Source organism: Amblyraja radiata, chromosome 8, assembly GCF_010909765.2.
Source record: "Amblyraja radiata isolate CabotCenter1 chromosome 8, sAmbRad1.1.pri, whole genome shotgun sequence".
Taxonomy (NCBI): Eukaryota; Metazoa; Chordata; class Chondrichthyes; order Rajiformes; family Rajidae; genus Amblyraja; species Amblyraja radiata.
The window spans coordinates 31,576,585-31,601,086 of NC_045963.1; the positions used below are offsets into that span (position 1 = coordinate 31,576,585).

General features: G+C 42.2%; 1 protein-coding gene across 3 annotated transcripts in view; it reads right to left on the reverse strand.

Moving 5' to 3' along the window:
* Positions 1-12,980: 12,980 nt before the first annotated feature.
* The window catches only part of ttc7a (tetratricopeptide repeat domain 7A), a 213,365-nt gene continuing 201,843 nt past the window's right edge, over positions 12,981-24,502 (reverse strand). For all 3 annotated transcript variants that reach the window (XM_033025502.1, XM_033025503.1, XM_033025504.1), the window contains one exon: positions 12,981-14,274. In XM_033025502.1, the coding sequence (XP_032881393.1) occupies positions 14,053-14,274 (222 nt within the window). In that variant the 3' untranslated portion in view covers positions 12,981-14,052. The remainder of the gene's footprint in view (positions 14,275-24,502) is intronic.

A 24,502-nucleotide genomic window follows, 5' to 3' on the forward strand; every position in this document is an offset into this window, starting at 1 on the left:
GGTCGCGAGCAGTTCGCGCATTCTGGGAACTAGTCGTGACCTCAGTATGGTCGCCGCAAATTTTTCAAATTGGTCGCCATGGAAATAATCGATAATCCTGTAGTCGTAGGTGCAGTTGTAGTGGGGTCGCCATGTAGTTATAGGTAGTCGAGGTAGTTGTAGGTAGTTTTATTTAATCGCCTTTGCTGACCGGTCATTTTCATTGGCTCAATGGAAAAAAAAACGTAAGCAGGAGTTTTCAGAACCAAGGATAACCGATCGGTAATGTTAAATGTCCGCCGAACTTCACAGCTGTGTATCTCTGAAAAATTAAAAGTTGTCTGGCTTCTTAAAAGTTGTCTCACCCCCTTCTCCCCCCCCCCACCCCCTTTTAAAGGACTTACTGTACACTGTGCTAGCCGTCTTAATTACAGCACCAACCGTCCTATTCGATATACAGACAGACACCGATACATTGCGGTGTCTGTCTGTATCACCTTGGCTTTGCACCGTGTGAATTTCAGACAGTGCTTCTCCCGCTTGCCCTGACCCCCGCCTTTGCGATGTGTGTGTGTGTGTGTGTGTGTGTGTGTGTGTGTGTGTGTGTGTGTGTGTGTGTGTGTGTGTGTGTGTGTGTGTGTGTGTGTTCCACTCTGACAGTCGCCGTTCCAGTTCCCGGTTTTTCAGGCGACTGCCACAAATTGACAGTCGCCGGCAGTCCGTTGAAAAATCACCTAAGTGGGACAGGCCCCTTAATCCTTTTCACGTTAGATATGCATACTCCTCACATATACATCCATCTAGAGCTAGGTACTCCAGCTTCTAAGTGGATGTAAGAAAAAAAACTGAAACATAATGAAGGACTGTCTGTCAATGTGCAAAGAAGTAATGGATGTTTAACTTTTCTGGTTGGATAGTTCTTCAGAAGTTCTAGCTGGGAGCAACTGTAACTGTAAAAACAGAATATTGGCTTGCTGCCAGTTCTGAGCCAGTGATATTGTAATGTTAGTTCCATAAATGAATAGAAATCTTACACACATAATTTTCCCTTTGGCTCTTAATACAGCGAAATATTCCAACATCGGCCCAGTATTAAATATTAATACCCTGCGTTATGAGACATTTGTTCAAAAATGCAACGGGGATACTTAATAATATAAACAAGCATTTTTTTATGAAGTGGCTCTGCCTGTGTGGGAAAATTCCATGCCCTCTGACCGTTCGGTAGAGATTTGGTGCAGGAATGTGAAGGAGTTCACAATTAACTCATTTCGTTCTGGGCACAGTTGAATAACAAGTGACCTTATCCCCACTGTACAAGAATAAGGAATTAACTTGAACATTAGCATAACTGAATATGTGTGGGGGTAAGAGGGGCTATTGTAGGTGGTTTGTAGATTTATTTCGGACGATTACGGATAGTAAACTCCATCGAGGTGAAGCTTGCGAAGTATTACAAGTATGACAAGGAGAATAATCACTGCTTTCAATGTTCTTTTCTGGAAGACACTGGGTGGCACAGTGGCGCAGTTGGTAGAGCTGCTGCTTCACCGCATCAGAGACCTGCGTTTGATTCTTATCTCGGGTGCTGTCCATGTAGAGTTTGTACAATCTCCCTGTGACCATGTGGGATTTCTCCGAGGGCTCCGGTTTCCTCCCACATCCCAAAGAAAGGTTGGTAGGTTAATTGGACTCTGTAAAATTGCCCTTAGTGTGCAGGAAGTGGATGAGAAAGAGGGATAGCATGGAACTAAAGTGGATGGGTGATTGATGGTCAGCATGGACTCATTGTGCCAAAGAGCCTGTTTCCATGCTGTTTCTCTGCATTAAAAGAACTATAAACATTGACAGCGCCAGAGTACAGATGGTTGAAAGCTTTAAGTTCGTAGGAGTAAATATCACCAGCAACTTGTCCTGGACGAGCCATATCGAAGCAATAGCCAAGAAAGCACACCGATGCCTACTTCCTTCGAAGGCTTAGAAAGTTCTCTCACAGATGCGCCATAGAAAGCATTTTATTGGAATGCATCACAGCGTGGTTTGAGAACAGCTCCATCCAAGACCGCAAGAAATTGCAGAGAATTGTGGACGTAGCCCAGACCATCACACAAACCAACCCCCCTTCCATTGACTCCATCTACACTTCACGCTGCCTCGGCAAGGCCATCAACATAAACAAGAACAAGACTCACCCCGATTACTCCCTCTTCTCCCACTCCCATCAGGCAAGAGGTACAGAAGTGTGAAAATGTATACCTCCAGATTCAGGGACAGTTTCTTCCCAGCTGTTATCAGTCAACTGAACATCATCACCAACTAGAGATCTACCTACCTCAATGGAGACCCTCGGACTATCTTTAATCAGACTTTACTGGACTTTATCTTGCACCATATGTTATTCCCTTTATCCTGTATCTGTACACTGTGGACGGCACGATTATAATCATGTATAGTTTTTCCGCTGACTGGATAGCACACAATAATATAAACAAGCATTTTTTTATGAAGTGGCTCTGCCTGTGTGGGAAAATTCCATGCCTTTAGGCTTGTCATGTGTACCTTGTAACTAAACCAAGGATGTCATCCCAGAATCATTGGCTCCCAAATGAGTGGTGTAGAGGTTGTTCCCCAGAGATCCTTGATGGATACAAGCTTCAGTGGTCAGCTCCTCATTCCCTTTTCCATTTTCGTGCAGTTTGCTCTGCTCTCTCTCAGCTTATTCCACTCATCTCCTGAGAGAAATGGCCATCAACGTTCCCATGAGTGGAACGGATGGTGATTGGAGCAGCGTGGAGGTCAAGACAATCTCCATCATTTCCCTGTACACTTACCCCTGACGCTACCAACTCTAAACAAGTCTGGGATCACCCAGTCCAGGTTGACAGGAACAAGCCACCCTGCATGGGCCATGTTTGTGTCATCAAGTTTGAGGCAAATCCACATCCAGCGCCCAAACAACAGATGCCAAGCAGCGGAATTTTGTTCCTTTTCTAATTCTAACGAAAGGTCTATGACTCAACATTAACCCCGGAGAGAACACAAGCAACTGCATATACTGGAAACTTGTGCAGAACATTAAGTGCTGGCATATCTCAGCAAGTCAGGCAGCATCCCTGGAGCACATGGATAGGCGACATTTCAGGTTAGGAAGACACCCTAAAGTCTAAAGAAGGGACCCGACCCAAAACATTACCTATCCATGGCCTCCATTGAAGCTGCCTGGCTCGTTGTGTTACTCCAGCACTTTGTGTTCTGCATTAATTCTGAAGTGGTTTTTCACTACACTGATGCGGTTTGATCTGCCAGGTATTTCAAGCATTTTGTGTTTCTTGTTTCAGATTCACAGTAACTCAATCTTATTAAACTGCGGCCTCATATACTTGCATGGGAGGATTTAGAAGATCTCATGGCAGTGTGGTTCTCCCTGGTGTACTGGCCAATATTTATCCTTCAATCAACATCCTGCTAAGAGTTTACTCAGTCTTTTTCACACTGTTGTTGTGAGGGAAGTTGTTATGCATAAATTGACAGGCATATTTCCTGCGTAACAGTAACTTAAAAATGATGACCAAATGTGTGGATTGTCCTCGAAGAGCTGTGATAGGATCTTTATAAATGCATCTCGTCTCTGGATGTCGTTACCTTTAAAGTGTAGGTTGTTTTCCAGAGAGATGAAGTATGTAATATGTATTACAAGGCAGACAGACACCAGGGAGCGATTACATGGCAGTAACCTAATCAACAGTTCAAATGATGTCATAAACCACAAGCATAAGGCCGGAGCAGTTTATATCCGTCATTTAAACCAGAAGATGAAATTACAGCCTGGGAATTGCTCACAGTACCTCTATTTTAGCAAACGTACTGAACTTGGTTTGTAAGTAGGGTGAGTGGACCAGAATGAGACATTGTTCTGCAAACATTCCAGATCCAATTCTCAGTCTGCATCGAGTTAGCAGATCTCAGCTGGTCTGGAAAACTGTCTCAGTGGCTCAGAGTCAGACTACCATAACGCAGGACTGGATTTTGCAGAAATGCGCTGGTGGTTTCCTAGGTAACCACAGCCATTTTCTTCTGAAAGTCAATGGTACTTTATTTAGGAAACTGTCATCTGCACAAACAAACAAAGATATAATTCCCTAAGTGTAACTACCCTCATTCAGAGTTTCAGCCACTGACGGCAACATTTTAATTGCTAATTCAGCCTTGCAAAACATTGAAAAAAATTTGGGAGAAATTCAGCTTAAATGTGTAATCAAGGGATATGGGGAGAAGGCAGGCACGGGTTATTGATTCAGGACGATCAGCCATGATCACAATAAATGGCGGAGCTGGCTCGAAGGGCCAAATGGCCTCCTCCTGCACCTATTTTCTATGTTTTTATGTCTTCAAAATTAGTCTTGAAATAGTGAAGACATCACATCAGCACCAAAAAGCCCAAAGCATGTACAGAGAAATTTCTATCATAACTTAATCACAACATAAAGACTGCACCTTATTATAGTGACAAAGCCAGATCATCAGTCAGTCAATTCAATGATAGCAATCGTTCTCATTGAGCCAATGTGAATCCCACATGGTCAAGCATCCCAGAATTCAAAACTCCGGTAGGAGGCATCAGGGGATTTAATGCATTCCAATGTCTCAAAGTCCTGGAATTTAGATTTGAGTTGTAAAACATAATGTACAGAATGTATTTTTTCCCATTGATGTGTGTGCTCTATAACAGTGGATCAATCAACCTGATACGTATCCTGTACCGTTTACAATGGATACACAATTTTTCTATCCCCAAACTTACCAGTTCGCAACTCATTTTCCTCTCACTTTTACACTGGCCTTTGTCCAACAAACTGCCTGTCAAATAACCCACTCTGTCCTGCCCTGTCTCTCTCCTAGTTTTCTTTCCCACCACTCTACAAACAGTCTGAAGAAGGATTGTAATCCAAAACTATCCATGAACTCCACCGATGCTGCCTGACCCGCTGAGATACTCCAGCATTTTGTGTCTGTCTTATGTACCTTTTAATCCTGCTTTATGCCCCTAATAAAGAAGGCACATCAGCGACTCCACTTCCTGATAAGATTACGGAGATTCGACATGTCGAAGTGGATTCCCCTAAACTTCCACAGGTGCACGGTAGAGAGCATTCTGAGTGGTTGCATCGTGGCCTGGTTCGGCAACTTGAACGTCCAGGAGCGGAAAAGACTACAAAAAATTGTGACCACTGCCCAATCCATCACCGGCTTTGACCTCCCCACCATCGAAGGGATCTATCGCAGCCAAAGTCATCAAAGACCCACACCATCCTGGCGACACACTCAATTCACCATTGCCATCAGGAAGAAGGTACAGGAGCCTGAAAACAGTAAGGTCCAGGTTCAGGAACAGTTATTCCCTACAGCCATCAGGCTATTAAACACAACAACGAATAAGCTCTGAGTTCTGAACTACAGAAGACTATATTATTGCTGCACTATATTTGTTATTTATTGAACATTTTTTCTCTTCCCCCGTTATGTACTATGTTTACATATTCACATATTCTGTTGTGCTGCAGCAAGTAAGAAGTTGATTGTCCCATCCGGGACATATGACAATAAAACACTCTTGACTAATCATCTCTGTTTTCCCACATCATACTCCTTTCCTAAAGCCAGGATGACAAACAGATGAGGACCTAATTTGGACCTAATAATGGCTTTGTGTGTTCATCCCTCTATTTAGGAAAGGATTTGGCATTCAAGTTCAAATACTTGCAACATGAGGAAATGCATTTTTAGCTCACACCAAACTGTTGCACATCAGTTACTACAGATGGCCTATGTCACTGGGCCCCAATATGAAGTCACAACCAACTAAAGGTCCATGCAATAAATATATTTTCTTTGTACCCTTCAATATATCTCCGACTCTCAGTTGAAGAAGGGTCTCGACCTGAAACATCACCCATTCCTTCTCTCCAGAGATGCTGCCTGTCCTGCTGAGTTATTCCAGCATTTTGTGTCTATTAAAGGTCCGTGCAATCCTATTTTACCAGAGGCAAAATTCTGAAAAATACGACCAATTTATTCTCTGAAATATCAAGTGCAGTGGACGATATAACACCTAAATAGGTGGCATGGTGGTGCAGCGGTAGAGTTGCTGCCGTACAGCGCCAGAGAACCGGTTTGAATCCGGACTACGGATGCTGTCTGTATGGAGTTAGTACGTTCTCCCCATAAGTAAGAATTTTATTGTTCTGTCTGAGACATATGACAATAAAACACTTTTGACTCTCTTGATCGTGTGGGTTTTCCCCGGCTGCTTCGGTTTCCCCCCACACTCCAAAGATGTACAGGTTTGTTGGTTAATTGACTTTGCTAAGGATAGTATATTGTCTCTAGTGTGTAGTATAGCGCTAGTATATGGGGATCGCTGGTCGGCGTGAACTCGGTGGGCTGAAGGGCCTGTTTCAGCAATGTATCTCTAAAACTAAAACTACAAAAATGTATTAAAATGATTATTTACTAAAGATATGAATCGCAAGCCAGTTAACTACTGTCCTCATTGAAGTACCTTCTGATAATGTTTAGCTTGTCAAATGGGTCTGAGCAACCAAGAAACAAATATTCACTTTGTTATAAGGCATAATAGTTACACAATTGTGATTTCAACATAGCATTAAATACATTTTGGGTGATTTTAGATACGGGAATCACATTTATTTACTGTAACTCAGTGCACTCATGAGATTGCAAAATCAACAGCTGAAATACTCAACCACATCTGATAGGGCTGTTTCCCAGTGACAGCTGGCGAGAGTGCACTTATATATAACAAAATAAATACTCATCTTTGTATTGTTCAAACATGTACCTTGTGACAGGTCCCATTTAATTATTTAGTATCAGTCCCCTTGTTGTAAATATTATGTTAAAAATGATCTTCACTCCCTGAATAACACCTTTACCAAATAAATCATTTAACACAGGGTGACACAGTGGTGCAGGGGCAGCACAGTAGTGTAGCTGGGAGAGCTGCTGCCTCATTTGTCGGAGACCCTGGTTCGATTCTGACCTCGGGTGCTGAATGTGTGGAGCTTACACTTTCCCCTGGGTGCTCCCGGGTTTCCTCCCACATAACAAAGATGTGCGTGTTTGTAGGTTAATTGACCCTCTGTAAAATTGTCCCCATTGTGTGGGGAGTGAATGTGAAACTGGGATAACATAGAACTAGTGTGAATGGTCGGCATGGTCTCAGTGGGCTGAAGGGCCTACTGTATCTCTAATCTAAACTGCTTGTACAGTTTCTGAAGTTATGGAATTTTAATAGTACATGGTTTTGAGCTTGAGGCATTAATGATTTGAGGGAGAAAGTGCCGCGTGAGCATAAGTATATTCCCCTTGGCAATGTACAATTTTATAGCGAGCAAACCAGTAATATCTTCTAGAGTGGTCCACAATTGAATTAATAATGGTCCCTTCCAAGTTCCTGTTGTAGACTCCAGACAACTTACACCCGGTGCGGGAAATGTGAAACTGAAACCCAAGTAAATATTGTGTCACTGTTCAAAAGACTGCAAGGGCCTCAGCAGGGATGCTATTTCATAGTATCAACTGATGTCTGAACTGACACCACCTCCTAATAAAAAGTTACAATTACAAATACTAAATTGCCCTCTTTACTTCTGACAAACCTTAGAAGGCCATTAGCTGGTGGAGGAATGTCTTACAGTGAATGACTTGCATACAATATATTAGAGTGACAGCAAAATGACTGTGCAAACTCCAACCCAGTAAAATAATATATACTTTTTAAACAATCAATGGTATTTCAAGTTTCATTTTAAATCAGGCAGCAAAAATAAATGTGCAACTTTACAAATGTTCAAATTAGCTAATCAACCTGCAGTCATTACGTTGGTTTTAAATATCTTGGCTACTTAAGTAGAGGACATCGTGCTGCATTATCAATCGAGTTTCTGCTGAATGCTGAGAAAGGCAGCCTACGTTGCCTCAGCATCTTTCTTTATTCCATCTGGAGATTTAAATTAGATTGCTGGCATCTTAACGGTTAATGATTCATATAGCATAAGCTGTGAGTTATGGAAAAAATATGAAAATAGAAACTACATTCATTCTTGGGCAGCTTACAACCCAGCAGTATGAATGTTGATTTGTCTAATTTCAAGTAACTCCTGCATTCCCTCCCCCCCCTCCCCCTTCCCCACCCTAGTCATCCTACTAGTTCCACTGTTCGCATCCTCATATCCCTCTCGTTAGCATATCTTCCCCAGCCAATTCAATTCAATTCAACTTTATTGTCATTGCACATATACAAGTATAGGTACAACGAAATGCAGTTTAGCGTCTGGTCATAGTCATAGTGCAAGATAGGAATAAAATTTAAAATAAATAAATAAATAATTATTTAAAAAAATACAGAACAAGCATACATTAGAGTAAGAAGAGTATTGGTTAACAATGTGGGTGGAGAGACCAAAGATATCTAGCGACGGGACTCCGAGTTCAGCAATGTGAGTGTGTTGTCGAAAAAGCTGTTCCTCATCCTGCTAGTTCGAGACCTGAGGCTCCTGTACCGCCTCCCTGATGGGAGGAGGGCAAACAGTCCATGGTTAGGGTGAGAGGGGTCCTTGATGATCTTCCTGGCCCATCTCAGACACCGTTTTCGGTGGAGTGAATCCATGGCAGGGAGCGGGGCACCGATGATGTGCTGAGCGGTTTTCACCACCCGTTGTAGTGCCTTCCTATCCGCTGCGGTGCAACTGCTGTACCATACCGTGACGCAGGTGGTCAGGATGCTTTAGATGGTACAGCGGTAAAAATTGGTCAGGATCTGGGGGGACAGGTGAGCTTTCTTGAGCCTCCTCAGGAAGTAAAGGCACTGCTGCGCCTTTTTGATCAGTTTGGTGGTATTGAGGGACCAGGACAGATCCTCCGAGATGTGTACCCCGAGGAATTTGTAGTTGGAGACGCGCTCCACCTCAGTCCCGTTTATGTGGATGGGGGTATGTCTGCCACCTCTGGTCTTCCTGAAGTCAACAATAATTTCCTTCGTCTTCTTGGAGTTGAGGACGAGGTTATTGTTGGCACACCAGGCTGCCAGGTGCTGGACCTCCTCCCTGTAGGCTGACTCGTCGTTGTCACTGATCAGCCCTACCACCGTGGTGTCGTCGGCAAATTTAATGATGGCGTTGGAGCCATACTTAGGGATGCAGTCATGAGTGAAGAGGGAGTAGAGGAGAGGGCTTAGCACACAGCCCTTATGGACCACCCTTTCCGAGGTCTTCTGTTACTGGCCCTGATTTGTTGTGGTCGTTTCTCGCCTCCAGTCCCCCCCCCCACCTACCTATCTTTCAGCCTGAAGGATTCTGACCCGAAATGTCACCTATTCCTTTTCTGCAGAGATGCTACCTGACTCGTTGAGTTACTCCAGCATTTTGTGTCTATCTTTTGTATTCACACCATACAGATTCCGTTTGGTCAAATCAGGACCTTTCAGGATTCGAGATTAGAACTGTTTCTAAGTTGACAGTGTGTGAAGAAAATGACTCTGCACAAAAATGATAAAAGACCCGTTTTCTCAGCCTCTGCAAGCTTCCCAATAAACCTTCCTCAACAGAGCCTGATGATTGTATTCCCAAAATTATCAGTTACCCTCACGTTTTACACTTATCACAAATAGAGTCCCAAATAAAGGAAATCAAAGAGTTGGTAAGGATGGGGGAAAGATGGGGGATGGAGGTAGCTTAGCAGCTCTCTCCTACTTTTACTTATCTATCGGGGCCAAGGAAAGAGCGTTCACGTCGCGGCCCTGTTTCAACCAATCTTTCCACCACCACGCACAAGAAGCGCAAGACAGACACCATTGTGCAGATGCCGAGAAGTGTGTTCAGCTCTGGCTGAACAACTTCTAATCTTGTGTGTGGACTCGATAAGAAGAAGACTTATCTATCATGTGACAGTGATCTAAATTGGTTTATTAATTACTGAATCTGCTACTCATAATCCGTAAATCAAATTAAATTAGCTGCAATTAAGCTGCAACACGAAAATGCAGCCTATGAATGGAACAGGATGGCTAATGCTGGGCCTTGATTTAAGAAGGGCTGCAAGGATAAGCCGGGGAACTACAGGCCGTGTGCCTAAAGCCAGATTATGGAGGGGATTCTGAGAGAAGGGATCTATTTGCATTTGGAAAGGCGAGGATCTGCTTAGGAGGGTCAACCATGCCTTGTGTGTGTGTGTGTGAAATCCTGTCTCATGAACAAATCTTTTGAAGAGGTGACCAAGAAGATTGGTGAAGGCTAGGGCACTAGATGCTGACTGTGTGGACTTTAACAAGATTTTTTTGACAAGGTCCCACATGGTAGACTAGTTCGGAAGCTGAGAACACATGGGATCCATGGTGAACTAGCCGAGTTACAATATTGGATTGGTGGAGGGTTGTTTTTCAGATTGATAACCTGGGACCAGTGGTGTGCCACGGGGAGCAGTGCTGGATTGGATGAGAATATTGGTGCCATGATTAGTAAATTTGAGGATGACTTCAAAATTGGTGGTATTATGGACAGTAAGGTTACAACACCATCTAGATTAACTTGGAAAGTGGGCAAAGGAATGGTAGGTTCCTGGGGAATGTTATAAAAGTAGGGGTTCATAGTTCTTTGAAAGGGGTGACGCAGGTAAACGGATTAACAAAGAAGCGATATGGATAACAAGATTTTGGTGAGATTGCACCTGGAATTTTGTGTGCAGTTCTGGTTGCCATACTGTCAGAAATATGTGCTTGAATTTGCCAGAGTTCAGAAAAGTTTCACAAGGGTATTGGCAGGACTGGAGGGCTTGAGTTATAGGGAGAGACAGGATAGGCTGGGACTTTCCTGGAGCGAATGAAGGTGAGGGGTTGGCTTCTCGATGTTTATAAAATCATGAGGGGTATTGGATGGAAGATCACAGTCTTTTTCCCAGGGTATGAGTCTAGAACTAGGTTCAAGGTGAGAGCGGAAAGATATAAAGAAAACCAAAGGGGGCAAATCTTTCACAGAGTGTTGAATATATGCAATATGCAGCCAGCTGAAATGGTCGAGGCAGGTACAATTACAATGTTCAAAAGACATTTGGATAGGTTCATGGATCGGAAGGTTGAGCAATATGGACAAAATGTAGGCAAATGGGACTAGCTCAGGAAGGTACTTTGGATGGCATGGACGAGTTGGGCCGAAGAGCCAGTTTTTATGCTGTATAACAATGAATGAAACAACTGGTGGTCCAGTGTGCTGAACATTTTTCAGTATTGAAGTTATTTCAAATGGGATTTATTCCTTGCCAGCATTCTTCTCCCCCCCCCCCCCCCCCCCCCTCCCACCGCCCTCCCCCTCTCCTCCTCCATACCCTCCTACTCCAGAGTACCTATCGATCTCAAACCAGTGGTTGCAGGGTAGATGTCAGAATAGTTGAACTAATTCAGACTGACTGCCAAAAAGATTTGTTTTTGCTCAGACTATCTGAGTCATAAATGTGTTCTATTCACACTGAGAGGCAATTTGTGTCTTCCTTCACATCACGGAAGAATCCACAGCCATTAAGTGTTGGGTGCAAATAAAGCCTTTAGAGTACCTGCATGTGCAGACTGCTTCCAGTGCTGGAGCCGACACCAAATGAAGAGCAAAGGTGTGATCATCACAATAAAGTGTGCAATAGCACAGGTTTTAATGGGGGTTATAGTTGGTCTCTTTGGGATGCTCTTGTCTGTCATTAGTCTGTGCTGTCACCTGCACCAACTACTTTGACAATGTGTTTCTTGTGGTAGCTGTTTTAAATTAGATAAGATGTTCAGTCATAAATGAAATGTGCAATGACCACACAATGACAAAACCACACTTCATGCACAAGACTCAAATCTAAACCTGCATTTTCAAACTGGTGGATGTGGGACAATATTAGAAGGGGAGCAGTTTGAAACATAGATCGTTTTAAATTCAAAGTTTAGAAATAAGGTGGGGAATGATGGGAAGGGGGATGTAGCAAAAAGTATTCATGAACCAGCTTAATATAATGAAAATAAGGTTAAATCATCCAAGCTCATGAAGCTGATTTTCAGTAAATTAAGAAGAATTTTAATTTCCTGCTTCCACTGAAGGCTTCTTCTTTATTGTAATGTAGAAACCAATGAAATCTATCTTACTTCTTAAATAATTTAGTCATTTCTTTTAAACCCCAAATCTTTACTCACTAAATAAAGATGAAGTCTGACCAGAAGTTACACAATTCACTGTTGTCCTGATGACAATAAACGTTGCCACCCCTCCCACATAGAGAATTCAGTAAAGGACGGGTTGCATGCCAATTGTGAGATGTGGCAGGGATCGTAAGTGCACCTTTTATCCTCAACAGCAAAGCACTGAAGAAACCCTTACTCCGCCAATATTTCATTTCTAATTACCAGAATCTGCCTTTGCAAATAAGATTGCTGAATGATTGCCCTTTTTAACTTGCTTGCAATCCAGAGATCCTGGATAAAAACATAGTGCTCATGCACATTTCACAATGTCAACATTAAATATTCTCAAAAGGTTGATCAGTCGGAAGCAGTTCATACGTTGCTTTACTTCACTTTATAATCACTTCCTAAAGAACTCCATACTATCATGGCTTTGAAAGCACAGTATAAAGATTGTTGCTCAATGTACGCCAGATGAATATTGCCAAGCAACCACTGATATTTGATCAGTGTCTGATTAGCTAACTGACCAGACATTTAGGAAGCAATGAACTAAGAATAAATTGTCATCCTGACAGTTTGATGTGTTGAATGTTGTACCAACCGTGTACTTTCCCTGTGATTAGTTTTCTGTAAAATAACTCACGTAGGACTGAAAATATGTTACATCGAAAGTCACACTTCAGTTTGGGGTGTGAAGTAAAAAAGACACAAAGGATGAAATGTTGAGGGAAAAATTAATGAAAAAGACTAAATACAAATCATAGACAAATGATTGAAGGCTTAGCGATACATTTTATGCATTTAAACAATCAGACCGAATGATTATATTACGATTACAGTAAAGTACATCTTGCTTCAATAATGTGCGTGACTAGTACCTAGAAAATTATTTTCAAAATTATGAAAACTTCCTGAGCTAAGTGATTAAAGCAATTTGAAAGAGATTTCTCTGAATTAACTTCCTGCTGTGTGTCGTGTAAAAGTGTGAAATGTGAATGTGTCATACAACAGAAAGATCCATGATATCAAAATTGCCTGACCACCAACGAAGGGATTAGGGAAAAGACTCCGATTTCTAGGCCTTGCAAAATGCTGAAATTAGCACTAGATTGAGGTAAGACACGCAGATCTCTCTCAGCTGCTTCATGCACCATAGTGAAACAGTTCTGGAAAGATGCCACTACAGCTGCTGTGAAAGAATTATGTGCTCACCCTATCCTGGATTCTGTTCAGTGCAAGGAGCCAATTGCACAAATGAATCATAATTTTGTTTATTACAGCCTCCGAATAATTATTAATGAATGGCTAGCTGTGCTTTTGGGGCGAGTAGCATTGGAGGTTGGGGAATGTCGATTGCAGGAAAATGGTGCACAGTTCAGTTCAGGGAGAGTAAGACTAAAGAAACCTAACCTGATTGTTCCTGATACATCAGAGCTGAGCTTTACTCTAGGAGACAGCAGGTGAAATCTTTGGGATGGAATGTGCAAAATTTTTGAGCAGTGACCCAGCAGATTGATTTCAAAGTAGAAACAAGGAATTGCAGATGCTGCTTGCAGTGGAGCAGTGAAATGTAGAAACAAGGAAGGGTCCCAATCTGAAACGTCAACTATTGAAATCAATGCTATATCTTTGAACTAGATGTTGTACCCTTTATCCATGCACTGTGGGTGGCTTGATTGTACTCATTTGCGTTTTTTTCTTTGACTGGAAGAATGTAAAAAAAAAAGCTTTTCACTGTATCTTGGTACACATGACACTAAAAATCTAAACTAAACCATGTCCTCCACAGATGCTGCCTGATCTGCTGAGTTACTCTGGCACTTGGTGTCTTTTTTTGATTGCTTTCAAAGTTCTCTTGGGATGACGGTGAATGGCACCACAGGACAGCTGGCTTCCAGCTCCAAAGCAGTGAGAAAATACTCTGCAGCATCTTCGTTTCTCCCTTTGTCTTGCAGCACCTCCCCCAAGCAGTTCCAGGCCTCATGGGACGTCGACAAAGCCTGAACGGCATCTCTCAGAACCTTCTCTGCCAAGCTGCTCCGGCCCAGCTTGTGGAGTGCCCTTCCCTATAATGAAACAACACACACAGATCAATGCACCATGCAGAGGATTATCACAGTTCATGACATATAGCCCAAAGGCACGAAAAGCATAAACTTTGCAATGAAAGTGCTAGCATTTACACAGCATCTTTCATGTCCTCAGGAAATTTCAAAATAGTCCACTGCAAATTACCTTTGAAGTATAGAGATATGCAGGCAAACAGGGCAGTTAAATGAAGTATGCATGGTCCCACAAACAGTAAGAAGATAAATGATGAACTGTTTTTAGTTGACATGGAGGGAAAGATGGCCTGTGGCCCACTAAGCCTACATCAACCATTAGGTTCATATTTATATTATCCTTTTTTATTTTCCTCCATTCCCATCAAATAGTTTCCACCACTCGCTCACATTGTGGGGACAGCTTACAGTGGCACGGTGGCACAGTGGTAGAGTTGCTGCCTTACCTCACCAGACACCTGGGTTCGATCCTGACTACGGGTGCTGTATGTACGGAGTTTGTACAATCTCCCCATGATCGCGTGGGGTTTCACTGGGTGCTCCGGTTTCCTACCACACTCCAAAGACGTCCAGGTTTATCGGTTAATTGGCTTGGTAAAACGGCAAATTGTTTCTAGTGTGTTGGGTAGTGCTAGTGTATGGGGATCGCTGGGCCAAAGGGTCTGTTTCTGTGAAGTATCTCTAAAATAACCTAAACTAATCTAAAAATATGAAATTTAACCCACTAATTCATACACTTTTGGGACGTGTAAGGGAGCCAGTTACCATGTGAAACCCCAAGCAGTCATAGCTCCACAAAGACAGCAATGAAGGTTATAGTTGATCCTAGATTGTTGCAGCTATCAATAGACAATAGGTGCACGAGTAGGCCATTTGGCCCTTCGAGCCAGCACTGTGATCGTGGCTGATCATCCATTTCCTGCCTTCTGCCCATATCCCCTGACTCCGCTATCTTTAAAAGCTCTATCTAACTCTCTCTTGAAAGCATCCAGAGAATCGGCCTCCACTGCCTTCTGAGGCAGAGAATTCCACCGATTCACAACCCTCTGGGTGAAAAAGTTTTTCCTCATCTCCGTTCTAAATGGCCTATACCTTATTCTTAAACCGTGGCCCCTGGTTCTGCACTCCCCCAACATTGGGAACGTTTCCTGCCTCTAGCGTGTCCGATCCATTAATAATCTTATATTTCAATCAGATACCCTCACATCCTTCTAAATTCCAGTGTATACAAGTCCAGTCACACCATTCTTTCAACATATGACAGTCCAGCTATCTCGGGAATTAATCTTGTGAACCTAAGCTGCACTCCCTCAATAGCAAGAATGTCCTTCTCAAATTTGGAGACCAAAAGTGCACACAATACTCCAAGTGTGGTCTCACCAGGGCCCTGTACAACTGTAGAAGGATCTCTTTGCTCCTATACTCAACTCCTCTTGTTATGAAGGCCAACATGCCATTAGCTTTCTGCACTGTACCTGCCTGCTGTACCTGCATGCTTACTTTCAGTAACTCGTTTTACCTTTTCCTAACTTGTCACCATTCAGATGTCACAATTTTACAGGGGCACGGTGGAGTCTGTACTCACGTACTGCATGAACACGTAGTACTCCAACTGTAACTGCTCAGACAGGAAGGCTCTGCAGAGGGTAGTGAGGGGAGCAGAGAGGATCATTGGCGTCTCCCTACCCTCGGTACAAGAACTGTTCCAGAGCCGCTGTCTGAAAAAAGCTCAGAGAATAGCTAAGGACAAACTGCACCCCCTCCACACACATCTGGATCTCCTGTCATCAGGCAAGAGATACCGTAGCATTAAGCCCGGACTACCAGACTGCTAAACAGCTTCCTGCCACAGGCTGTGAGGCTGCTAAACAGTCACTCCACCTGATTCTGCGGCTTTGCACTGACAATTTAATAACTCTGGCACTGGCCACTCAAATCAGCTGCCCTGGACATTTTAATGACTGTTTTTACTGTATTTTAATGTTGCTGTTTTACCTGCTTTTAACTATTTATACTGTTTCATCAGGGACTGGATTGTTTTTACTGTTATTATGTGTGAAATGTTTAAGTTTTATGTGTGATGCTCCGGTATTCCCTGGGAAACGTCTTCTCATTTTGCACTGTACAACTGTTGCTTTGCAAGATGACAATAAAGGTTGATTTGATTTGATTTGATTTGAATAATCTGCCTTCCTGTTCTTGCCATCAAGTGGATAACCTCACGTTTATCCACATTAAACTGCATCTGCCATGCATCTGCTCACTCACCCAACCTGTCCAAGTCACCCTGCATCCTCATAGCATTCTCCTCACAGTTCACACTGCCACCCAGCTTAGTGTCATCTGCAAATTTGCTAATGTTACTTTTAATCCCTTCATCTAAATCATGAATGTATATTGTAAATAACTGTGGTCCCAGAACCGAACCTTGCGGTACCCCACTAGTCACTGCCTGCCATTCTGAAAGGGACCCGTTAATCCTACTCTTTGTTTCCTGTCTGCAAACCACCTCTATCCAAGTCCGTACCCTACCCCCAATACCATCAAAGAGCAGTTCCATGACCTATGTCTCCATGCTGTCCCCATTATTGGCCAACGTAGTCACAGGAAGAACGTGCAAACTCTGCACAGACAGAACCCAAAGTTGGGATCGAACCTGGGTCTCTGACACCGTGAGGCAGCAGCTCCACCAGCTGCGGCAATGTATCAGCCAAATTAAATTCTGAGTTGTTCAAGAAGGTACATCTAGTTTATGTTCAATTCTGAAAACTATTCACCTTGAGAAGTTATGGCAATGACTGCAGACCATCAATTGATTAAAAAACCTAAAAGCTTTAAAACCCAAATAGGAATTTGTTCTAGTTCACATGCACTGTGCACAAAATATGATGGCGCGCAGGTTTTGAGCTCCACTTCTGAAATTCATTGACTATAGCCTAAAACTGGACATCCACGAGGCAGTGTAGACCTCCAACATCACAAATATTCTCCACTACAACCTGAATTTTCAGTCGTAGTGCATCCCTCATTCTCCCACTCTATCTTGGTTCAATGCAGAGGGCAGGTGAGGATGCTGGGAACCTATAAATGAAGCTCCAGCACAGTTTACCAATAGAGCTTACAATCAATATGTGGAATTAAATGATCCACGTGCAAGTTTCGAAAATAACTCTCCATTCCTGTTACATCCAACATTTAAAAGACAGGACAGGTAATGGATTGGAAAGGTTTAGTGGGGTATGGGTCAAATGTGGACAAATATGTCTCGCTTAAGATGGGAGATCTCGGTCGTCATGAACGATTTGGGCAAAAGGGTCCGTCTCTGTCCTGTATGAATCTATAACTCTATCAGTCATGAATGGTGGGAGATAACCAATTAACTAATGGGAAGAGGTAGTTGCACAAACATCCCCATTCTTAATAATGGGTTTCCCAGTGTATGCACGAAGAAAACTGGCAAAAGCATTTACAGCCATCTTCAACAAATGGTCGAAAAAATGGCAAACATCCCAGCATTTGAAGTCGTCACCATTACTAAAGGAACCAAAGCCCATTGGTCCTATAATATTCTAGCATACAGCAGAAGCCCTACGCCCCAGAACTAGTGGTAGATTGGATCATGGGAACAACAACACTGCCATCTATCCAACAAAGAGGAAGACTACACAAATCTAATCTGACTCATTTCCACCACATTAATCTAACCTATAGCATGGTAGTGGATGTGTTTTCAAGTGGCCCCTGCCACCAACAATCTGATGACCAATGGCCAGTTCGAGTTCTGTCAGGGCCAAGCTAAAAAGACAAGGGCAGCTGAAACATTCACTACCCCCTAGTTCAATGCAAAGTCATTGACCACCCTGACATGCAAAGATATGTTGCTTGTGAAACATATAAATGACTTGGATGCACATGTAGATGGGTTGGTTTGTATGTTTTCAGTTGACACCAATATTGGTGGAGTTGCAGATATTGAGGAGGGTTGTTAATGTATACAGTGGGATATGGATCAGCTACACAAATGGACAGAGAAATGGCAGATGGAGTTTAATCTGAGCAAGTATGAGGTGTTGCACTTTTGCAGGTTGAGTGTAAGGGAAAAGTATCCAGTTAATGGCACCCATATCAGCACTGATGATCTTGGGGCCAAGTCCATAGCTACCTTACAGTGGCAACACAAGAATATAGAGTGATAAAGAAGGCATTTAGTAGCTTTTTAGGACTCTGGTTGGGCCCCATTTGCAAAATTCTGTGCAGTTCTGGTTATCCCATCACAGAACAGATGTTGAGGCTATAGACCTCTATAGGGTGTAGATGTTTACCAGGATTCTATCTGGATTAAAGGGTATTAACTATACGGAGAGGTTGGATAAACATAGATTGTTTTCTCTGGAACATCAGAGGTTGAGGAGATATCTGGCAGGGGTATGTAAAATTATGAGTGGCATAGATAGGATAATCAACTTGGACGTAAATATAGATGAGTTAGTTAGTAGGTTTGCAGATGGCACCAAAACTGCTGCAGTTGCAGTGAAGAAGGCTGTCAATGTATATAATGGAATTTAGATCAGTTACTGATATGGGCAAAGAAATGGCAGATGGAGTTTAATTCAAGCACGATTGAGTTGCTGTAGTCTGGGAAGTCAAATAAATAGAAGGGAAAAGTTTATAGTTAACGGCAAGACCTTTAACAGCATTGATGTACAGAGGGATCTTGGATTCCAAATCCATAGCAGCCTGGAAGTGACAACAGAAGTAGATAGAGTTGTAAAGTAGGAATATGGTACAGGTGACTTCATCGATTGAGGTATTGAGTATGAGGATTAGGAAGTCATGTTGGAGCTTTATAGAACTATGGTTAGACCACATTGGGAGAATTGTGTGCAGTTTTGTTTGCCCCATTACAGGAAGGATCTGAAGACTTTGGCAGAGGGTACAGAGAAATGTACCAGAATGCTGCCTGGATAAGAGGGTATAAGCTGTAAGGAGAGGTTGGACAAACTTGGATTGTTCTGTCGGGAGTGCCCGAGGTTGAAGGAGGGGGAGACCTGGTGGAAGTATATAAAATGATGAGAGGCATAGAAATGGTAGACAGTCAGAACTTTCCTTCTAGGATGGAAATGTCAGACAAGAGGGCACAGGTTTAAAATGTGAAAGGCAAAGTCTAAAGGAGATTTGCAGAGCAGGGGTTTTTTTTGCGCAGCGTGGTAAGTGTGTGGAAAGGGCTGCTAGGCCTGGTGGTGGAGGCAGATATGACGGACATTTAAGTGGCACGTGGATATGCATGGAATGCAGTGAAGTCAATCACGTTCAGGCAGAGGAGATTAGTTTAACTTGGCATCATGTTCAGTATGGACATTGTGGGCTGAAGGGCTTGATGCTGTGCCGTACTGCTCTATGTTCTATCACCCTTTCTTTGTTGTTGCTGGGACATATCTTGGAATTCCCTATTGGAAAGGTCAGCAAGAGGACCGTTACTACAGCCACAACTATTTGGAAAGGTGGCTCCCAACAACCTCATTGCTGATTTGTTTAGGCCAATAATAAAAGGTTTGCCAACAACACCCACACAAGAAATTAAAAAAATCAAGAACAAATAAATTATCTTATTTAAAAAAGCCACACAGACTGCCCCGAGATGGATTTAATCCAACATTCTTTGTTACAAATATTCAGCCCACGATGCGAACCATGCATTTCTGAAATCCTATAGGAGTGAATAACTCTTTCTAAACGCAAACCTGAACTTACAGAGAATAGTTCATCAATGTGATTTCAAACTAAGTTGATGCACATACTGTAGTTGAGCTGTACTCTTTCACAACAAAAGTTGTTTTTTTTGTTAACCACTCCACTTTCCTTTTAACTGGGATCAGGCCACTTCATTTTCCAACTAATATAACAGAATTTCTTCCAAATGATGGCTCTATATTTGGCCAGCCGTGACTTTGCTAATGTCATGATACAAATAACATCTGTGTATTAATATCTCCATTTCTAGTCATGTTTCTATTTTCCTCTCACTTGACATTGTATCTATTTAGAATTCTATCCCAATTTCTCAAAAAAATATAGGAAAAGGGGTGGCCCCTTCGCCTCTTGAGCTGGCTTCTTCTTTGGTTTGATAATGACTCATTACTACCTAAGCCCTAGGATTGCTTTGCCCACCAAAAATCCCAAACTCAGACTTGAAATTTCAAATAATATTGGATTCTTGGGGAAGCCATGCCTTGTACATTCTCCAAATCATTGATATAAACCACAAACAGCGATGATCCCGGCTGTAATATATGTCCCTTAGGCACCATTAATCACAGGTCTCCGGTCTGAAAAAACAACCTTCTACTATCACCTCAGCTTCCTTCCATGAAGCCAATTCTCTATTCAGTTGGCTTGCTCTCCCTGGTTCCCATACAAGCAGCCTGCCTTGCAGAACATTACTTGGTGGAGTCCATATGGCCAACCTCTAAGGCTTTGCCCATATGCTGGTAACCTTTTTGGTTACCAGCAAAAAAACTCAGATTTGTAAGTTACATCCTCCCATGTACAAAATACTATCCAAATGCATATACACCTTATCCCTCAGAAACATTTCCTGAAACTGTCTAGCACAGATGTTAGGCCTATATTTCCCAGGTGTTCCTCTGTTGCCCTTCTTAAACAGAGGTACAACATTAGCCATCTTCATCTTCCAGCACCTCATTCATGTCTGATGATGATTCGTTTATCTTAGCCAGGGCTCCTGCAATTTCTTATTTAGCTTTCAACAGGATCTTCGGATATATCTGATCAGGCTCAGATTTAACCTTCATATCACTTAGGAACTCCAGCATCTCCTCGACTGTAATACGGACTGTCTGCAAGGCACATCCATCAACAATCTCAAGTTCCCCAATCTTCATGTCAATCTCCATGGTAAAAATGGAGGAGAAATAATCACTGAGGTCCTTATCTATCTCCTGTGGTTCCACACAGAGATTACTGCTTTGATATGTGAGAGGTCATATTCTCTCTCTAGTTACCTCATTCCCTTAATAACCATATAACATATAACCATATAACAATTACAGCACGGAAACAGGCCATCTAGGCCCTACAAGTCCGTGCCGAACAACTTTTTTCCCTTAGTCCCACCTGCCTGCACTCATACCATAACCCTCCATTCCCTTCTCATCCATATGCCTATCCAATTTATTTTTAAATGATACCAACGAACCTGCCTCCACCACTTCCACTGTAAGCTCATTCCACACCGCTACCACTCTCTGGGTAAAGAAGTTCCCCCTCATGTTACCCCTAAACTTCTGTCCCTTAATTCTGAAGTCATGTCCTCTTGTTTGAATCTTCCCTATTCTCAAAGGGAAAAGCTGATCCACATCAACTCTGTCTATCCCTCTCATCATTTTAAAGACCTCTATCAAGTCCCCCCCTTAACCTTCTGCGCTCCAGAGAATAAAGACCTAACTTATTCAACCTTTCTCTGTAACTTAGTTGTTGAAACCCAGGCAACATTCTAGTAAATCTCCTCTGTACTCTCTCTATTTTGTTGACAGCCTTCCTATAATTGGGCGACCAAAATTGTACACCATACTCCAGATTTGGTCTCACCAATGCCTTGTACAATTTTAACATTACATCCCAGCTTCTATACTCAATGCTCTGATTTATAAAGGCTAGCATACCAAAAGCTTTCTTTACCACCCTATCTATATGAGTTTCCACCTTCAAGGAACTATGCACGGTTATTCCCAGATCCCTCTGTTCAACTGTATTCTTCAATTCCCTACCATTTACCATGTACGTCCTATTTTGATTTGTCCTGCCAAGGTGTAGCACCTCACATTTATCAGCATTAAACTCCATCTGCCATCTTTCAGCCCATTCTTCCAAATGGCCTAAATCACTCGGTAGACTTTGGAAATCCTCTTCATTATCCACAACACCCCCTATCTTGGTATCATCTGCATTCTTACTAATCCAATTTACCACACCTTCATCCAGATCATTGATGTACATGACAAACAACAAAGGACCCAACACCGATCCCTGAGGCACCCCACTAGTCACCTGCCTCCAACCCGACAAACAACTATCCACCATTACCCTCTGGCTTCCCCCATTCAGCCACTGTTGAATCCATCTTGTTACTCCTGCATTTATACCCAACAGTTGAACCTTCTTAACCAACCTTCCATGAGGAACCTTGTCAAAGGCCTTACTAAAGTCCATATAGACAACATCCACTGCTTTACCCTCGTCAATTTCCCTAGTAACCTCTTCAAAAAATTCAAGAAGATTAGTCAAACATGACCTTCCAGGCACAAATCCATGCTGACTGTTCCTAATCAGACCCTGTTTATCCAGATGCTTATATATATTATCTCTAAGTATCTTTTCCATTAATTTGCCCACCACTGAAGTCAAACTAACAGGCCTATAATTGCTAGGTTTACTCTTAGAACCCTTTTTAAACAATGGAACAACATGCACAGTACGCCAATCCTCGGGGACTATTCCCGTTTCTAATGACATTTGAAATATTTCTGTCATAGCCCCGGCTATTTCTACACTAACTTCCCTCAATGTCCTAGGGAATATCCTGTCAGGACCTGGAGACTTATCCACTTTTACATTTTTCAAAAGTGTCAGTACTTCTTTTACTTTGAATCTCATAGTATCCATAGCTACTCTACTAGTTTCCCTTACCTCACATAATTCAATATCCTTCTCCTTGGTGAATACCGAAGAAAAGAAATTGTTCAATATCTCCCCCATCTCTTTTGGCTCTGTCCACTCTGTCTCTCCAATGGACCAATTTTATCCCTCGTTATCCTTTTGCTATTAATATAGCTGTAGAAACCCTTTGGATTTACTTTCACCTTACTTGCCAAAGCAACCTCATGTCTTCTTTTAGCTTTTCTAATTTCTTTCTTAAGATTCTTTTTACATTCCTTATACTCCTCAAGCACCTCATTTACTTCATGCTGCCTATAATTATTGTAGATCTCCATCTTTTTCCGAACAAGGTGTCCAATTTCTAATGTACATATGTACATATGTCTAATGTACATAAAATTTCTAGATTTCCCTTAATATTATTTGCCAGGCCTATCTCCTGCCCCCCTTTTGCCATCCTGAGTTCCCTCTTAAGTATGCTCCTCAATTCCCAAAACTCCGGCAGAGATACACCAGCTGCCTACACCTGTACATCCTTTTTCCTGACTAGAGCCTCAATTACTCTTTTCACCCAGGCTTCCTTATTCCCACCTGCCTTGCCCTTCACTCTAACAGGTACATGCATTCCCTGAAGTCACACTTTTAAAAGCATCCCACTTTCCGGATGTTCCTGTGCCCGCAAACAGTCTACTCCAATCAACTTTAGCAAGTTCCTGTCTAATACCATCAATGTTGGCCTTGCCCCAATTCAGAATTTTTACTTGGGGGGCCACTGTGCCTTTAACCATAGTAATTCTGAATCTAATAGAACTGTTGTCGCTGGTCCCAAAAGACATTGGCAAACATACAGCCTGCCATAAACTACATTAATCGTGCAGTTTGATTTTTCTTACATTTTGATTTTCAAATAGTCCTTTTTATTTAGCAGTCATAAATAGCTTTTAATTTAAATAATATAAATGAAGATAAGTTTACCAAAAATAAACATTTTTAATCCCTATTCAATTAACTAATGGTGCTTAACCTGATTTAAAGCATTTCAAAAATTAAATGGTATTATCTTTATGTTGATGTATTGTCAGCAGTTTGTTAATGAATTAAATATAAAAATGTTTGTAACAGGATTATTAGTTTCCGTGGACTTTTAGAAAAAGTCTATGTTTATGTCACATTTGAGGGCCACAAATGGAATTAAGCATGAACTCTCGCTGATGACTAACTTGATATGGGCAAAAGGCCAGCTTTGAGGTCAACTTCCAGCTAGATTTTACTTCAAATGCAGCAACAGACTGCAGAAGTTTGATTTACACTGGAAGCACGAGTTTGTTTCCCCAACATTAAACGTGCAGTTTAGAAATAATCTATTAGCATAGTTCGTTGTTAATTAGTGAACAAGATAGAAACATAGAAACATAGAAATTAGGTGCAGGAGTAGGCCATTCGGCCCTTCGAGCCTGCACCGCCATTCAATATGATCATGGCTGATCATCCAACTCAGTATCCCGTACCTGCCTTCTCTCCATACCCTCTGATCCCCTTAGCCACAAGGGCCACA